This window comes from Amphibalanus amphitrite, unplaced genomic scaffold (assembly GCF_019059575.1).
Source record: "Amphibalanus amphitrite isolate SeventyFive unplaced genomic scaffold, NRLGWU_Aamphi_draft 000289F_arrow, whole genome shotgun sequence".
Taxonomy (NCBI): Eukaryota; Metazoa; Arthropoda; class Thecostraca; order Balanomorpha; family Balanidae; genus Amphibalanus; species Amphibalanus amphitrite.
In genome coordinates, this window is record NW_024881784.1 from 266169 (window position 1) to 281404 (window position 15236).

At 57.6% G+C, this 15236-nt stretch overlaps 1 protein-coding gene across 1 annotated transcript; it reads left to right on the top strand.

The window, feature by feature from the left end:
- Positions 1-255: 255 nt before the first annotated feature.
- Positions 256-10776, top strand: LOC122387550 (tyrosine-protein phosphatase non-receptor type 23-like). The gene is made up of 10 exons (XM_043377854.1): positions 256-300; positions 593-860; positions 1123-1318; positions 1679-1828; positions 2035-2232; positions 2504-2686; positions 2970-3077; positions 3227-3393; positions 8049-8208; positions 8961-10776. The coding sequence occupies exons 2-10, from the start codon at positions 625-627 to the stop codon at positions 10407-10409; spliced, it is 2847 nt and encodes a 948-aa protein (XP_043233789.1). The 5' UTR covers positions 256-300; positions 593-624; the 3' UTR covers positions 10410-10776.
- The last annotated feature ends 4460 nt before the right edge of the window (positions 10777-15236 follow it).

Below are 15236 nucleotides of genomic sequence, written 5' to 3' on the forward strand. Positions count from 1 at the left end.
ATCGATGCAATTAGCCACATTTTTAGATTTATTTTGCTTCACTAATAGCTCTCGTTTTCATGTCTGTTTTGCACAGCGTCAGCCACATAACATACACCGAATGATCCGGGTAATCCCGAATAATTATCCCTTATTTTCCAGATGCCGAACGCAGGGCAAGCTGCTTTCGTGTTTATTTTGGTCATGGACGGTCTGGATCGTCTGGATCAAGGTCTGGGTCCAAGGCAGGGTCGTGATCACGGTCATTGAATACTAGGTTGTGATCACGGTCATTGTCGTGATTTTGGTTGTGTTTGATGGGTAGGTGTTTTTGGCCATATTTGGCAAGTGTTTAGATGGTATATGCGGTTTCATTTTGATAATTTTCTGCAAGTTAACATTCCTAAGAGCTTCTGAGAGCAGTCTACGTGGGTCTCGAATTGGAATTGAATGCACGCTATTGCTTTTTTATATTCTTATGCTTATAGGTACAAATCAAGGCACAACATAAAATTATTGTTACAGCCTCAGATTTAGGGCATAAACATGTATACTGTACAGATAGTATTTCGTTCACTTCACCTTCCATTTCCCCTGGTACTTGAAATTACAGGTGTCCTGTCTCAGCTACCTACTGCGTAAGTGATGCTGAACAAGCTGCGGGTGGCAGTGTATAGCGCTGTTGGTGGCCAGGAGGAGCCAATTGCTGCGGGGCCTCGACCACCAGCCGATGAGCGTCTGCCCAAGTTTCCCTACAGCCGGCCATCATTCCTGCGGCTGGCTTCAGAGGATGAGGTCCAGGTGGCGGCAGACAGGTCAATCAGACCCATCATGGTGCCCAGAGATATCTCCTGCATGCCCTGGATGGCTGGATATGCAGAGTGAGTCACTGTGATCATGAAAAGTCTTGTAACCAGGACGTTGTGCTGCATGAAATATGAAAAATACATTCTGAAAAATGACTTCACCAATGTTAAGATATTTTGTGGAGCTTTGCATAATAAGTACCTAAGTGTTAGGTGGCTGGGTAAAAAAGATTAGGAAAATTGGATTGACTGGATTTTGAAATCATGTCAGTTTTGTAGCTAGGTGTAATGAGATGTAGGGCTGGCAGTTCACATAGATTTGCTGTTTCTTTTACAGGGCAGTGAATGCTGGGAAAAGCAAGCGTAATGAGGACACTGCACATCTGCACGTGGGCTCACTGCACCGGCCGGACGAGAGAGGCTCTGACACAGGCGCTCGCTCCGTGCCCTACTACTACTTTGGCCTGTTTGATGGTCATGCTGGCCACGGGGCGTCGACGGCTGCCGCCAACCAGCTCCACCACATTGTGCATGTCAGTTGAAGGAATTAATTGGCTCATGGAACATTCCCTTGGCAGGGGGCTGTTTCCTAGCAATCTTACTCATATGTTTCTAGGAATGATATGGGGCTGTAGTGTAGCTAATGTTTGCAATGCTTATGATTCATAAATCATACCAGTTGGTTATTGATTCTAATAGTGCTGGAATCGGGCACCTGATTGATATGGATATGCTTTTATCTGTGCTACCAATATAGTTACAAAAGGAGTTAAAGTTTTCTGAAAGTCCTCGCATCAAAGACCCCAGTAAACGCCGATTTGGCACCGGCCTGCCCTAGCCGTCTGTCGCCGTTTCCGCGTTTTCTGACCGCCTCTGACGGTCGTGTCCCGCAGGAGCGGCTGATGGACATAGTGGAGCACCTGCTGCCGCCGGACGGGGCGCCCGAGCCGGCCGCGCGCACAGACTTCTTCTGGGTGTCGTCCAGAGAGCTCTCCGTGGACAAACTGGTCACGGGCGCGCTCGAGGCCGCCTTCAACGAGATGGTGAGTGACGACCGAAAACATAAAATATAACATCTGTCCTCTAAGCATATCAGTTATGTAGAGATAAGTTAACACATCAAGCAACTACATAACTTTCAGCGCCCCGCATCATGTTTATTCATTTTTTTTTTCATTCGTGCCACTCTCACATGTCGCACCCTCTGTTTTAACGCTCTGTTGACTCTCGCGGCGCCGCCACCCGCCAGGACGAGCAGATTGCCGAGGACCGCCGCCGGTATGACATGCGCGGCGGCTGCACGGCGCTGGTGGCGCTCTTCCTGCTCGGTCGGCTGTATGTGGCCAACGCAGGCGACTCCCGCGCCGTCGTCTGCCGCCGCGGCCGCGCCATGGTCGCCTCGCACGACTTCACGCCCGAGACGGAGCGGCAGCGCGTCAGACAGCTGGTCAGTGCGGATGGGGAGGGTGTCGGTGGGTCAACCAGCTGGGTAAGGGTGGCAGTGGGCAACCGGGGGTTCATGGGAGTATGCTGGGTAGCCGGTGAGCAGGCGGACACCGCCTGTTGCTGCTATATTCTAGAAAGTTTCATATTTGCTTATACTCTGATGTATTTTCGATTATGTTTGCCATTCTCCGGTAATTTGTACGCGTCTTACATAAACAGGTGCCGTGCGTTGGACACTGACCTTTCCTGTGCCATCCTCCGAATATCATCAGGCGAGTCGGCAGCCGTCACTGTGCGGCGGCGAGTTCACGCACCTCGAGTTCTGCCGGCGGCTAACGCGGCGCGACCTCGGCCAGCGCGTGCTCTACCGGGACGCCCACATGACCGGCTGGGCGTACAAGACGGTCACAGAGAGCGACATCAAGTTCCCCGTGGTCTGCGGCGAGGGCAAACGCGTAAGTGAAGACAAAAGTGGAAACAGATACGTCGCATATATTCTGAACTCGGAGCGCGGCATTGGTGATAATTATGTGTCTAAGAAAATCATGCTGATGCTTTATTCGACTGTAGATGATATTCTGTCATCGATCGAATCATTTATTAGTGTGCAGTCAGCAGTGTGCACTATATCTGATAGCACCACCCAATCAATCATTATTTATGTGTCAAAATGAACGTCGTGCCCCCGGTGGCCGTGCGAGCATCCATGACTGTTGACCGCGCCCCACCCGCCCCCAGAGCCGCGTGTGCGCCACGATTGGCGTGACTCGTGGGTTCGGCGACCACAACCTGCGCGCTCAGAACACCAACGTCTACGTGAAGCCGTTCCTCCTGTCACAACCCGAGGTAAGTTCACCGAACACCGCCGGTACGAGACTCGTCAACCATGGCTTCTCACTTTTTTGGCGTCTCGCCACGCTGCCATTTCGATTCGGTTTCTGTTCGGTTAGCTCACTACCCCTGGATGATCCTTGTCCCCTGTCTCCCGGTGCCAGGTGCTCATCATTAATCTGGAGGAGGAGGCGGCCGTGACCGAGTCGGACGTGCTGGTGATGGCCACCGACGGCCTCTGGGACGTGGTCTCCAACCAGCGGATGGCCGAGCTGGTCGAACGGGCGCTCAGCCACTTCCCGGCGCACGACCAGAGCATGCGCCGATACAGGTGAGCGGGGGCGGGGGACAGCTCAGCACTCCTGCCGGCCGGTCTGCTGCCTTATAGGAGGACCGGGTAATGCACTGCACTGATCCCGTCAGGACGTGTATATCGTAGGGTGTCGGCGGTAACTGGTACCCTGGGCTGTGTGTGCCCTTCAGCTGCATGTCGGCCAGGAGCGTAACTCTGTGTTTTTCATTGTTGACGTTTTACTGCAGTGCAGGGGGGGGGGGGGGGTGCGCTCTGGCCTTTCAACATTACGAAAAGTGGAGACATTTGCGCTAGCGCTGTCATGAGTGCCGTGAGCATTCCGAACAACAAATGCAGTTATCCCTCCAATCAGCGCAAGTCAATACTTGACGCCCATTGGCTGATAACTGATAAGCCAGTAACGATTTTGGGGGCCAGAACGTTAGAGGTAACCTATGGCAGCATGGGCGTTCAGCTTAGGACTTGATTTTGATATTATTTAGGCCAGTCTGATAAAAACTTGGATCGCTTATGAAAGCTGCAAGTCAATCTTGGAGTGGTCCAACAAGTTTTTTTTCTGAAATAATTCGTTCAAAAATGCACAGTGCATATAAATAAATGAGTTAGACAGGAAGCAGTTGGCAGGATTTAATGGCAGGAGTTAGACAGGAAATGAGACAGGAGGGAAAATGAGTTATTAGATGCATACTCATGCCAAATGTGCCCCGTTACCATGGCGACCCGAGTTTGTTAACAGTATAGTAGACAAGCGGTTGTGCCACTTGCTCCGCGACGTGGTCATAAAATGCGGCAGCAGCCAATTTGCTTTCGAACGGTGTTCGTTTCAAATTGATGTGTCGCCTGTAAGCAGAGATACAGACGGATACGCGGAGAGGAAAATGTAGAACGAAAGAACTGTTCGGAGGGCTAAGTTGGATAAAATTTGGGTGATACGGGTCAAGTCAGGGCAAGGTGGTTATCCCCTCTCACATTGGGTCAGGCCAGGTCACCTTCGGTCATGCCAGGTCGTAAAGGTTACCTCGTGTCACATTGGATCAGTGTGGACCACACTTCTCCTACTTCTACCCCTACCACTAACGCCTGCCACTACCCATAACGCTACTCCTACAAAAAAAAAAAACAACAACAACAACAAAAACAAAAAAGGAATGATTCGCGTTTGATTCAGCCAAAACGAGTGAACGATTCTTTTTTCGATTCAATTAAAAAATCCCTGATTCAGGAATAGTATTGTGTTTGTTGTGCTCTTTTTGTTGTCATGCAATTATCATCACATGGCAGTATCGTTGATAATGAACTACGTTAACTTCACTTTTTTAGTTCATGAACTTTTTTTATTCAAACCCTGATTCCCAATGCGTTTGATTCAATCATGGCTTGTGAATCGAACAATCCTGACGGTGAATCAAACCTTTTTGATTCAACAAATTTTGTTTGATTCAATATTCAATCCAATCGATTCAATCACGGGTGAATCGAACACCAGTCTGGTCAGAAGAGCGCTAACTTCGGCTGCAGAGGCACTTTTATGAACTGGTGAGTGGTGGGGCGCTCCATCTAATCTAGCCAAGTGTGCCGTTTTTTACAATGTTAATGACATATGGCCTAACCCGGACGGGCGATAGCAAGAAACCGACGCGCAGAAAAAAAGAGAGGAGATATGCCGACCCTCATACACATGATTTCATAAACAGTTTATGCTCTCCGCCTATCACAAGTGCAAAGTATTTGACGGAATCCACACAGCACGTCTGGCATATCCTTTTATCCGCATACGTTTCTGATAATATAAACGTTCTCCGGACCGTTATGGCTATACGGCTCGGTATCTCATGGTATAAACAGCGATTCGTCCTTGGCGCGGCGGGCGCTTCTCGTCCCTCGCGGGCAGTCTCTCGCGATGTCCAGTCACGGTAGCGTCATGCTCCGGGCCCTGCTGCTCTGGGGGACGCTCGGCCCGCTGCTGTGCGGGCCGTCAGCTGCCGAGCCGGTGCCGGCGGCCGTCACTCTGGAGCAGCTCAGCTCTGAGCTGGCCCGGCTCGTGGAGAGCTCGGTCAGCTCGGCGGCCTCCGAGCCCCTGCTGCGGGTCGCCGAGGCACTCACCGGCCTCCAGTCGAGCCTGGCGGACATCTCGTCCCGGCTGGATGCCGCCGCCGCCTTCCAGCTCCGCGTGGAGCAGGCGCACGCCGAGACACACACCCGTCTGCGCTCTCTGGAGGAATCTCTGCAGGGTACCTACGGCACGGCGGCCGGCGGGTCGGACAACCTGGCTGTGACGACTGAGGTCACTCTCGGCTCTGACGAGATCACCCCGGACAGCGCGGACGTCACGGAGTCCGGCTCGAGGGGTGTGGACTGTCCTGACGGGAATGGCACCGCCGACCACCAGACGACTGCCACCGCGGCTCCATCGCCACCCAGCAGGGTAGCGCTGGGCCAGCCGTGTTTAAGCGATACTGAATGTTCCGAGGTGCAGCCGAATACGGAGTGCGGCGAGCGGCGCGTATGCGCGTGCGTGGCCGGCTACCGCCAGGTGTCTGCCGGTGAGTGTCGCCGCCGCTCCGAGCTCAGCCAGCCCTGCGCCGAGGACGCCGACTGTCTTTTGCCTGACGCCGTATGCGCGGATGGCGTTTGCGATTGTGTTCCAGGCTTCTGGAATCGACTCAACACTAGCTGCCGGCGCTTATCTCAGTCATCAGAGGGCGGGAAGTGCGCTGGCGATCCAGACTGTGACACCGGTCTCGAATGTTTATCAGGAAGATGCAAGTGCAAAGCGGCCGTCCACGGTCAATACGAGTTCCGCGTCGCGGGCTCGTACAACTGCTCGGTCGGCACAGTGGAGCTGCGTGTCAGTGGTGGCGACTGGGGCTTCGTGTGTGACGACGGGTGGGGACTTGTGGACGCCACCGTGTTCTGCCGCTCGCTGGGCTTTGAGTCGGGCAAGGGGTACGGCGGAGCGAGGTACGGCCGCGGCTCCAACTTCTACATGGACGAGGTGGACTGCGACGGCTCGGAGCCGCACCTCCTGCGCTGCGCCTACGACGGCTGGGGCCGCCACAACTGCAACGCCGGCGAGGTGTCGTCCGTGGTCTGCTCGCACTTTGCTTGAGCGCACACTGTCTCACTCGTACGTGTGTGTTCGTGCGTACATACAGCCTTCAGCACACTGCGTGGTAGGTATTCGCTTTTCGACAAAACCGATAACATCTCAAAGGATATGTTATCAGTCGGTCAGAAATCATTGCACATAGATGCGCCATGCCCCACTCTTTCGATTGGGTCTATCACTGAACAAAGTGTGCGCCTAGTGTGGCAACAAAAAGTAAAAGTTTGTTTTTGGGGCAAATATATACTTTTGTGTATTGTTGCCAAATTGGAAGGAAAATGTATACCATGATAATCTAAATCTAAGGTACGGAGCCTCGCGCGTCTTGCTGTTACGATTTCAGAGTGACCGATAGCACATTATTCGAATTATTATTGGTTTTGTCGAAAAAAAGAATGCCTGCCACGCAGTGTGCAGAGGACTGTACCTATGTGTGGCCGTGCTAGTGTGCATGTATCAGACCCAGACTTTGGGCCTGGTTTTGGAGGCTATGTGCAATAAACTGAGGTAAATAAATAAAGGTAGCTAAAAAAGGACTCGAAGGGGAACCCTAGAATCGTTAGGGTCACGCGCTGCAGAAGGGCGCCAAAACTGGCTCGCGGGGCGCCTTCAGAAACCAATGGGACAACCTACCGGCCTAGAGGTGCTGCTCTAGCAACAGCGATGACAAAAAGTATTGACCAAAGGGGCGCTTCAACCGTCTCGTGGGTCGCGTTAATGAATGTTGAATGGGCGCCGCCCTGCCGGGCGAGGGGCGCCATGATTTGCCAAATAGATTTGTTTGGTTTGTTGGGTTAGGCCCATTAGGCCTGACGAGACCATTTCAGGGCCGGAAGGATGATAGGAATCAGGGGGAGATATTGGTCTGGGCGGGAACCCTAGTGAGCCACCTGGGCTGAGCCCATCCAATGAGACAGGCCACCCAGCCCTCTGGTACTCACTGCACCGGCTACGGGCGTGCTCCTGTGGAAACTTCCCGCATGGGATACAGGTGCCTGTCCAGTCCGGAACGGGGGGCTGAGGTGTGGAGAATGATTTGACTGTCCTGAGGATGGAAATGATGGAACGATTATGCAAAATAGATGTCATCATTCACTAGTATGGGGCACTAATTTTGGTTTGAGGAGCGCCTTTTTAACCAATGGGGCGCTTAACCTAGCAGTTTTAGTTCTTATGTGCGCTGTTCTTACAAGAGGGGCGACATAAGAAGCACTACTCAGAGCGGCGATGGTAACGACTCGAGGAGGACCCTTATGAGTCGGTGGGTTCTTTTCCCTCTTGCAGGCGCCTTTCTGGGCTTAAAGCGCCTGTGTTGGGGGGGAGGAGGGGGGATAAAAGTCGCGATGGCAAACGGAGTATTGGGGCGGCAGACTGCTTCCCCAAAAGTAGGTATACAAAGCTACGCTGCTAATATCGGCCGACTGCCGGTTCAGGTAGTTTAGGCACTACGTACCGTGTTTCCGCCAGGTGTACGTATATCACCCGGTAACGGTACTATACGGATAGCGGTACTATGTGTCCGCCAGGTGTATATCGGCCGATAACAAAGGTACTATGTGTCCGCCAGGTGTATATCGGCCGCCCAGGAGCTGGTGATGGCCGCGCGCGGAAAGCTGCGGGACAACCGCCAGTGGCGCCGATCGGACGGCTCGCCGGCCACCGTGGACGACATCAGTGTCTTCGTCATCCCGCTGCTGGCCTATCGGGAGGAGCACCTCCAGTGGAAGGTACGTCCTCGTGCTCCCCCTGTTGGCCTACCGGGAGGAGCACCTGCAGTGGAAGGTACGTCCTCGTGCTCCCCCTGCTGGGAGGAGCACCTGCAGTGGAAGGTACGTCCTCGTGCTTCCCCTGCTGGGAGGAGCACCTCCAGTGGAAGGTACGTCCTCTTGTTCCCCCTGGTGGGAGGAGCACCTCCAGTGGAAGGTACGTCCTCGTGCTCCCCCTGCTGGGAGGAGCACCTCCAGTGGAAGGTACGTCCTCGTGCTCCCCGTACCGGGAGGAGCACCTGCAGTGGAAGGTACGTCCTCGTGTTCCCCCTGCTGGGAGGAGCACCTCCAGTGGAAGGTACGTCCTCGTGCTCCCCCTACCGAGAGTAGCACGTCCAGTGGAAGGTACGTCCTCGTGCTCCCCCTGCCGGGAGGAGCACCTGCAGTGGAAGGTACGTCCTCGTGCTCCCCCGGCTGGGAGGAGCACCTGCAGTGGAAGGTACGTCCTCGTGCTCCCCCTGCTGGGAGGAGCACCTCCAGTGGAGCGTACGCCGGCGAGGCCCGTACCGCGGGGCTGTCCTACAGTGTCTGCTCACGGAGGGTCTATGTTACGTGTTGGATTTTGTGTTTGCTCAGCAGTCAGCACTGGGTTATGCAGATTGTGTTGCTAATATGTCAAGCGCGTTTAATAGACACTAGGGTCTCTTTGCCATGCATGTGTTGGTCCTGGCTTCTGCGGGGCGGTGCACTGATTCGTTGCGCCCGTTTGGCAGGCGGCGAATGCCCCTTCAGCTCCAGTGCTATGTCCGCCGCTCACCAACGGCCTGTGCCCGGAGCGGGCCACCGCGGCTGGCGAGGGCTCGGCGCCGGACCGGAGCGGCCAGCCGCCGGCCGCTGACGATCACCGCGACTACGACCCCGCCGCGGCCGCGCCGCCGCTGGACGCCGGAGACGGGGGCCCGCAGGAGCTGGTGCGTCCCGCGGTCCCCCGGCCGGCGCACACGGTGCTGGGGACAGTGGGCGGGTCTGACGGCCGGCCGACCGGCGACGGACCGCCGCCGGTGAGCGGCGGGCCCGCGGCTCCGGCGGACGGGCTGTTGGGGTCTGCCCTGTGTGGTACTGCGGTGAGCACGCACCCCGCCACTGCCGCGGGGACAGTCCCGCCCAGAGCAGGGGGTACTCCGTCTGCCGGCTCAGTGACACACCCAGTGCCTTATAGTCCAGCGGTACCGGTGTCCACTGTCTCAGAGGTAGCTGTGACCTCTGGCCCAGCTGCGACACCCGTGTTCCCCAGCCCAGCGGCGCCTGTGCTCCCTGTCATAGTGGTGCCCACTGCCCCCAACACATTGGTGTCGTCCGTTCCAAGCAGTGCCAACGTTCGCGATCCACCCACCACAGCAGTATCTGTATCTTCCACTCCAGCGGCAAGTGCCTCAGCGGCACCAGTGGCGGAGTCCGTTCTCCCTGCCCCCGCGGCACCACCTGCATCAGTTCTCCCCTCTAGCCAGGTGGTGGCACCGGTAGTGCCCGCTCTCCCCGACCCGGTACCCTCACCTGCAGTATCCGTCCTCCCCAGTAGTCCGGTGGTGCCAACGGTAGTGCCCGTTCTCTCCGACTCGATGACGTCGGTCGCTCCGTCTAGCTCAACTGATCACACCCCGCCCGACCCAGCTGCGTCGCCCGATACCATTCCAGCAGTGCCGCCTCTCGCTGCCGCGGCGGCAGTGTCATCTCACGGCTCAGTATTGGTTGACGCATCTTCTCCGGCAGTCTCTGACCCTCCCACCGCGTTAGGTTCTGCTCCCTCCTCCTCCTCAGTAGTCCATACCAGCTCATCTCGGGTGGTGAACGTCCCCTCTTCCCATGTAGAAGCCGCTCCTCCCTCCCCAGTAGTACCTGCTCCTCCCTCCCCCGTAGTGCCAGTGCCCTCCGTCCCTGGAGTGACCGCCTCTCCGTCCCCAGTAGTTCCCGCCCTCTCCGTCCCAGCGGCACCGGTCACCGCCCCAGTACCGTCCTCCGCTCCCAGTCCGTCCAGTCCTTCGGCACTCCCGTCCGGGCCGGAGGAGCCGTCTGCCGCTCCGCTGATCGTGGGCCAGACCGTCCCGCCGACCCTGGTACAGACTGTACCCCGGTCCAGCGTCCAGCTGCTACCCCCTGCCCCGGCCCCGGCCCCGGCGCAGGAGCAGGAGCAGGAGCAGTCGCCGAGCGACCCGCCTGGCTAGGGTTAGGTCCTATCTCACCGGCCGGACGGGGAGTCGGGGGCTGCGGGAGCAGTGCAGTGTGATACTGTAATCCTATTAAACCGTGCCTTATCGAGACAGCCCTATCAATAGACAGGCATATCACAAACACCTGTGTTGGTTAGCGTAGTCAATTTATTTATTACAGTCGCCTAGCTCTGCTGTGTCTGACGTTTCGTGTTCACATCTTGTAGCGTGTTCTGAAACTCAGAATTCTCACTACTTACACGGTTTGTGTTGTTACTTATGTGTTAGATGAAATAACGAGAGGTAATTGAAATAGTTGCTTTGGCAAGTTGATCCACAGAGCTCAAGGAATAATGTTTTTTTTTTTTGCGTACTAAGGACAGACACTTGTGCTGGTCTGGCCAAAACGACAAAGTGCACAAACTCTGAATATATTGTCGGTAACAACTCCGTCACCACCCGGTGCCGACGAGGTCGCAATCACAACTCAGCGCGGAACTCCCCGCTCCGCGCGCCGTCCCGATTCCCGCCAGACTCCCAGCCGGCCCGCCGGCAGCCCCAGCCGCCGGCGCCGGGCCTCAGGCGATCACGTGATCCGTGGTCATGCCCCGCGGCCCGGGCCAGGCGAACGGAGCAGCCGGCACCGGCCGATGAGGTGCCAACCTAGTGGAGATGCAAACCCATCACATCTCCCCCTCCCCCACAGTCACATCTGCTCACATTTCCTCGATTAACCGTTTCACGCGCCTTCTCACACGCGTGGATCGTCTCAACCCGAGCGGGGCCGACGGCGCCGCGGCCGCAGGCTCCCTCTGCTGGAGCACCGGCGGCGGCCGGCTCACCACCGGTGGCACGCACTGAGCCAGTTCGTCAGGGATGGCATGGCCATAACGACGCCGCAGATGCCTACGATTTCGCGTCAGCACACGCCCGCTGGACAACCGCACAAAATACCTCCGATGGGGCCCAACCTCACACACGACACCGTAACGGTCCCACCGCCCGGTGCGGTCGTCCTGGACAGACACCTGGTTACCGACGGCCAGTGGCTCCAGGTCCCGAGCCTGCCGGTTATAGAGGTCGTCCGCGCGCTGCTGTTGCTCCGACAGGCGGCCAGCGGCCGCATCGGCAGCGATCTGCCACTCGGGGGCGAAGCTCCGCCGATGAGCAGGCAGCGTGTCTCTCACTGGATGTCCGAAGACGATCTGTGCTGGCGACCTTCCTCCTCTCCCGGGGGTGTTGCGGTGCTGTAGAATTCCTCTTGTCCACCGTTCCTCGTCCAGTTGATTCCTGCAATCATCCCAACAGCACCGGATCAGTTTCTTGGCGGCCTTCACCGCTGCCTCCGCCCTCCCGTTAGATTGGGGGTAGTGGGGAGATGACCGTCTATGCTCCACACCCCACCGACACAGAAAGTCTTGGAACGCCTTGGATGCGAACTGGGGCCCTCCGTCTGACATGATCCATTGAGGTACACCCACTTGACAAAAGATCTCACGCATTGCTGACATCAGCTGTTTAGCCTGTGCACAGTTCCCCAGCAACTTGATGAAGCGCCACCCCGAAAATCCGTCTACAGCAATCAGGTACTTACGCCCAGCGTGTTCTGCAAAGTCAAGATCAAGTGACTGGAACGGTCGCTGTGTAGGCTGGTGGTGTAGGACGGTCTCTCGCTGCTGTGACGGGAGCTGGGCCTGGCAGTTCCGACAGCTTCGTGTCACGTTCTCGACATCGGCGTCCATTCCGGGCCAGTAGGCGACCTGACGAGCTCGGCTCTTCGTCCTCTCCTTGCCCAGGTGTCCGTCGTGGAGGGCAGCTAGCCGCTAGGACGGCCTTGCGCAGCTCCTGTGGGATAACCAGCCTGCACCCACATACCACGAGTCCGTCATCGACAGACAGTCGGTCACGAACAGTCCAATATCTGCGGATAGATTCTGGTGTGTCATTCTTGGTCTGGGGGAACCCTTCTTCAATAGTGCGTTTCAATGACTGATACTCGGGGTCATACAGGGCAGCGCGGCGTACCTCGTCCAGCCTGACGTCGGTGCCTGACGCGTGCAGCTCTGCGGCTACGACCGCGCACACCCGGAGCGATGCGGCGTCCTCACCAACCTCGTCCCCCGGCTCAGGATCCTGGACCGGTGCTCGGGAGAGAGCGTCCGGCGCGACATGTTCAGCTCCAGCCCGCCAGCTGGCGGTGAAGACGCCAGCTTCACCGATCTTCATCCGAAGTCTCTGAAGGCGTGGGTTTTCGATCTCGTCCATCATCTTGCTGTTGAGTATCGGAACGAGAGGGCGGTGGTCAGTCAGAATCTGGAACAACGGCAGCCCGCTGAGGAAGATATGACACTTCCGCACCGCCCATGCCACACTCAAGGCCTCCAGCTCTATTACTGCGTACCTTGTCTCGGCATCGCTCAGGAAGCGTGACCCTGCTTGAATCACGCGCCAGGTGCCGTCGGGATGAGCCTGACGAAGGACGAACCCTAGCCCCCGCGCTCGGCTGGCGTCCGTCTCCAGCCGGGTTGGTAGCTTCGGGTCGTAGAAGGCGAGAGTTGGAAGAGAAGTCAGGGCGGCCTTGGCCTTGTCGAATGCCAGCTGATGGTTCTCGTCCCAGATGAACTCGCGCCGTGAGCTGAGGAGGCTGCGGAGGGGCGTCAGCAGTTCGGCTACGTCGTCCACGAAGTAAGCCACCTGGTTGACGAGCCCGAAGAAGCTCCTGACCTCAGTCAAGTTGCTGGGTGTCGGGAACTGTGAGAGGGCTTCAGTGAGCTGCGGGTCTGGTCGGTAGCCGTCCCCGGACACGATGAATCCAGCAAACTTGACAGTCTGCTGTGCCAGCTGCAGCTTGCTGGCGTTGAGAGAGACTCCCCGATCCTGGCAACGCTGCAGGAACTGCCGCACGTGCTGAAGATGCTCCGATCTGGTGCGGCTGAAGATGATCACGTCATCCACCACTTTTCTGAAGCCGGTCAGTCCCTCAAACGCCTCATCCATTCTGCGGTTGTAGTGCTCGGATATAGAGGTCACTCCGTACGGGGCCCTGAGAAACGCGAAGCGTCCGAAGGGGGTGATGAAGGTGGTCAAGAGTCTGCTGTCCTCAGCCAGAGGGCACTGATGGTACCCTTTCAGGGCGTCGAATACGGTGAACCAACGCGCCTCAGACGAACGGATGGAGGCGACTTCTTCGATCGGTGTGGGCGACTGGTACCGCTCCCGCCGAACAAACTTGTTTAGCTGAGATAGGTCCACGCATAGCCGCACACCTGCGCCTCCCTTCTTGGGCGTTACTACGATGGGGGCACACCATTCGGTGGGAGCAGTGACTCGGCAGATGACTCCCTCTGCCTCCAGTCGATCAAGTTCTGCCTTCAGTGGTTCCCGTAGGGACAGCGGGATGCGCCGAGGGGTCGTCACGCAGAACGGCCGGGCATCCTGTTGGAGGTGAATGGTAAACTTTTCCCCTGGCATCGTGCGAATGTGGCCATCAAACACTCGTTCGAACTCCGACATCAGCCGATATCGGTCAGTGTACTCACGTGACTCTGGTGAGTGGTCGCTCCCGGCAGGTCTCTGAATGCTGGTTGGGTCCTGGGCGTTCTCTAACCCTCCAGCAGGAGGCGGCGTCAGCGGGCCCGCCAGGTCGGCCGTCGTGCTGGGGTTGGCCGTTGGCGTGCAGTGGCCGACTCCAGCGGTCGGATCGGGACCCGAGCTCAGGCGGCGCTCTGCGGTGGCGGCAGTGGTGGACTCCGGCTTCCCTACCGCCGCGATCTGCCGGGGGTAGTCTGCTGGGATGAGCTTCAGGGTCCTCGTGACCTCCCAGGACAGTAGAAGTCCTCTGACTCCCGGCAGAATGTGTACCTCCTCCTCTGCTTGGATGTCCCCCAGTGCGATGGTGACCGGCAGAATCCCCACCGACGGGATGACGCTCCCATTGGTCGCGCGCGGGTGGTGCACTGGTCGGCGGAGATCCTCCCGGGACGCCCCCAGCTGTGCCAAGAGGTCCTCGCCGCCCACCGACAGGTCAGCCCCGGTGTCAGGGAGGGCGTCCACGGTCACTCTCCGGTTCCCTGCCTCCACCCGGACGGACACCCTCGGGGCTCCCTCGGCAGCGGTAGACGCGATGATCGCAGAGGTTGAGGGCCACGGCGGCCCGCCCTGGACTTGTGAGCCCGGGAACGGCCTCACCTGCGTCGATCGGCAGACGCTGGCAAAGTGGCCGACCCTCCCGCATGCGCGGCACTCCCGGCCCCGGGCGGGACAGTCGTTACCGCGCCGGTGGACGTACCCGCAGCTGGCGCAGCGGTCGCCCCCAGGAGTCGCCGGGGCAGACTGCCGCTGTGACGGTCGCCCCGTCGAGGGCTGAGCTGCGGGACCGGGCCGCCGGTCATGGACCTGCTGCGGGCCGCACACGCGACACGCCGCCGGTGGGGAGAGATCGTGATGACCTCTTGGCTGGCCCTGGTCGAAGGTCGCGTCGCGGTCCACGCAAGCGACGGTGGCGTCGGGCCCTCGGATCCTCGAGGCGTCTCGGTACGCTGCCTCCTCCGACCTGCAGAGAGATATAGCGGCGGACAGAGAGAGTTTGGGGATGGCACAGAGCTTTTGGACGGTCTCTGCCGACCTCAGACCAATAACAATACGATCCCGTATCAGTGATTCATTGCACGACGAGCAAAATTTACAAGATCGAGACAAGTCACGGAGACATGTAAGAAAATCATCAAAGGTCTCCCCCTCACCCTGAACTCTGCTGTTGAACCGCTTTCGCTCAAGGACCTCATTCACCTGGCCAATGGCGTACGTCTCTAGCTGTGCCAGCACAGCGTTGACGTCCTGTCG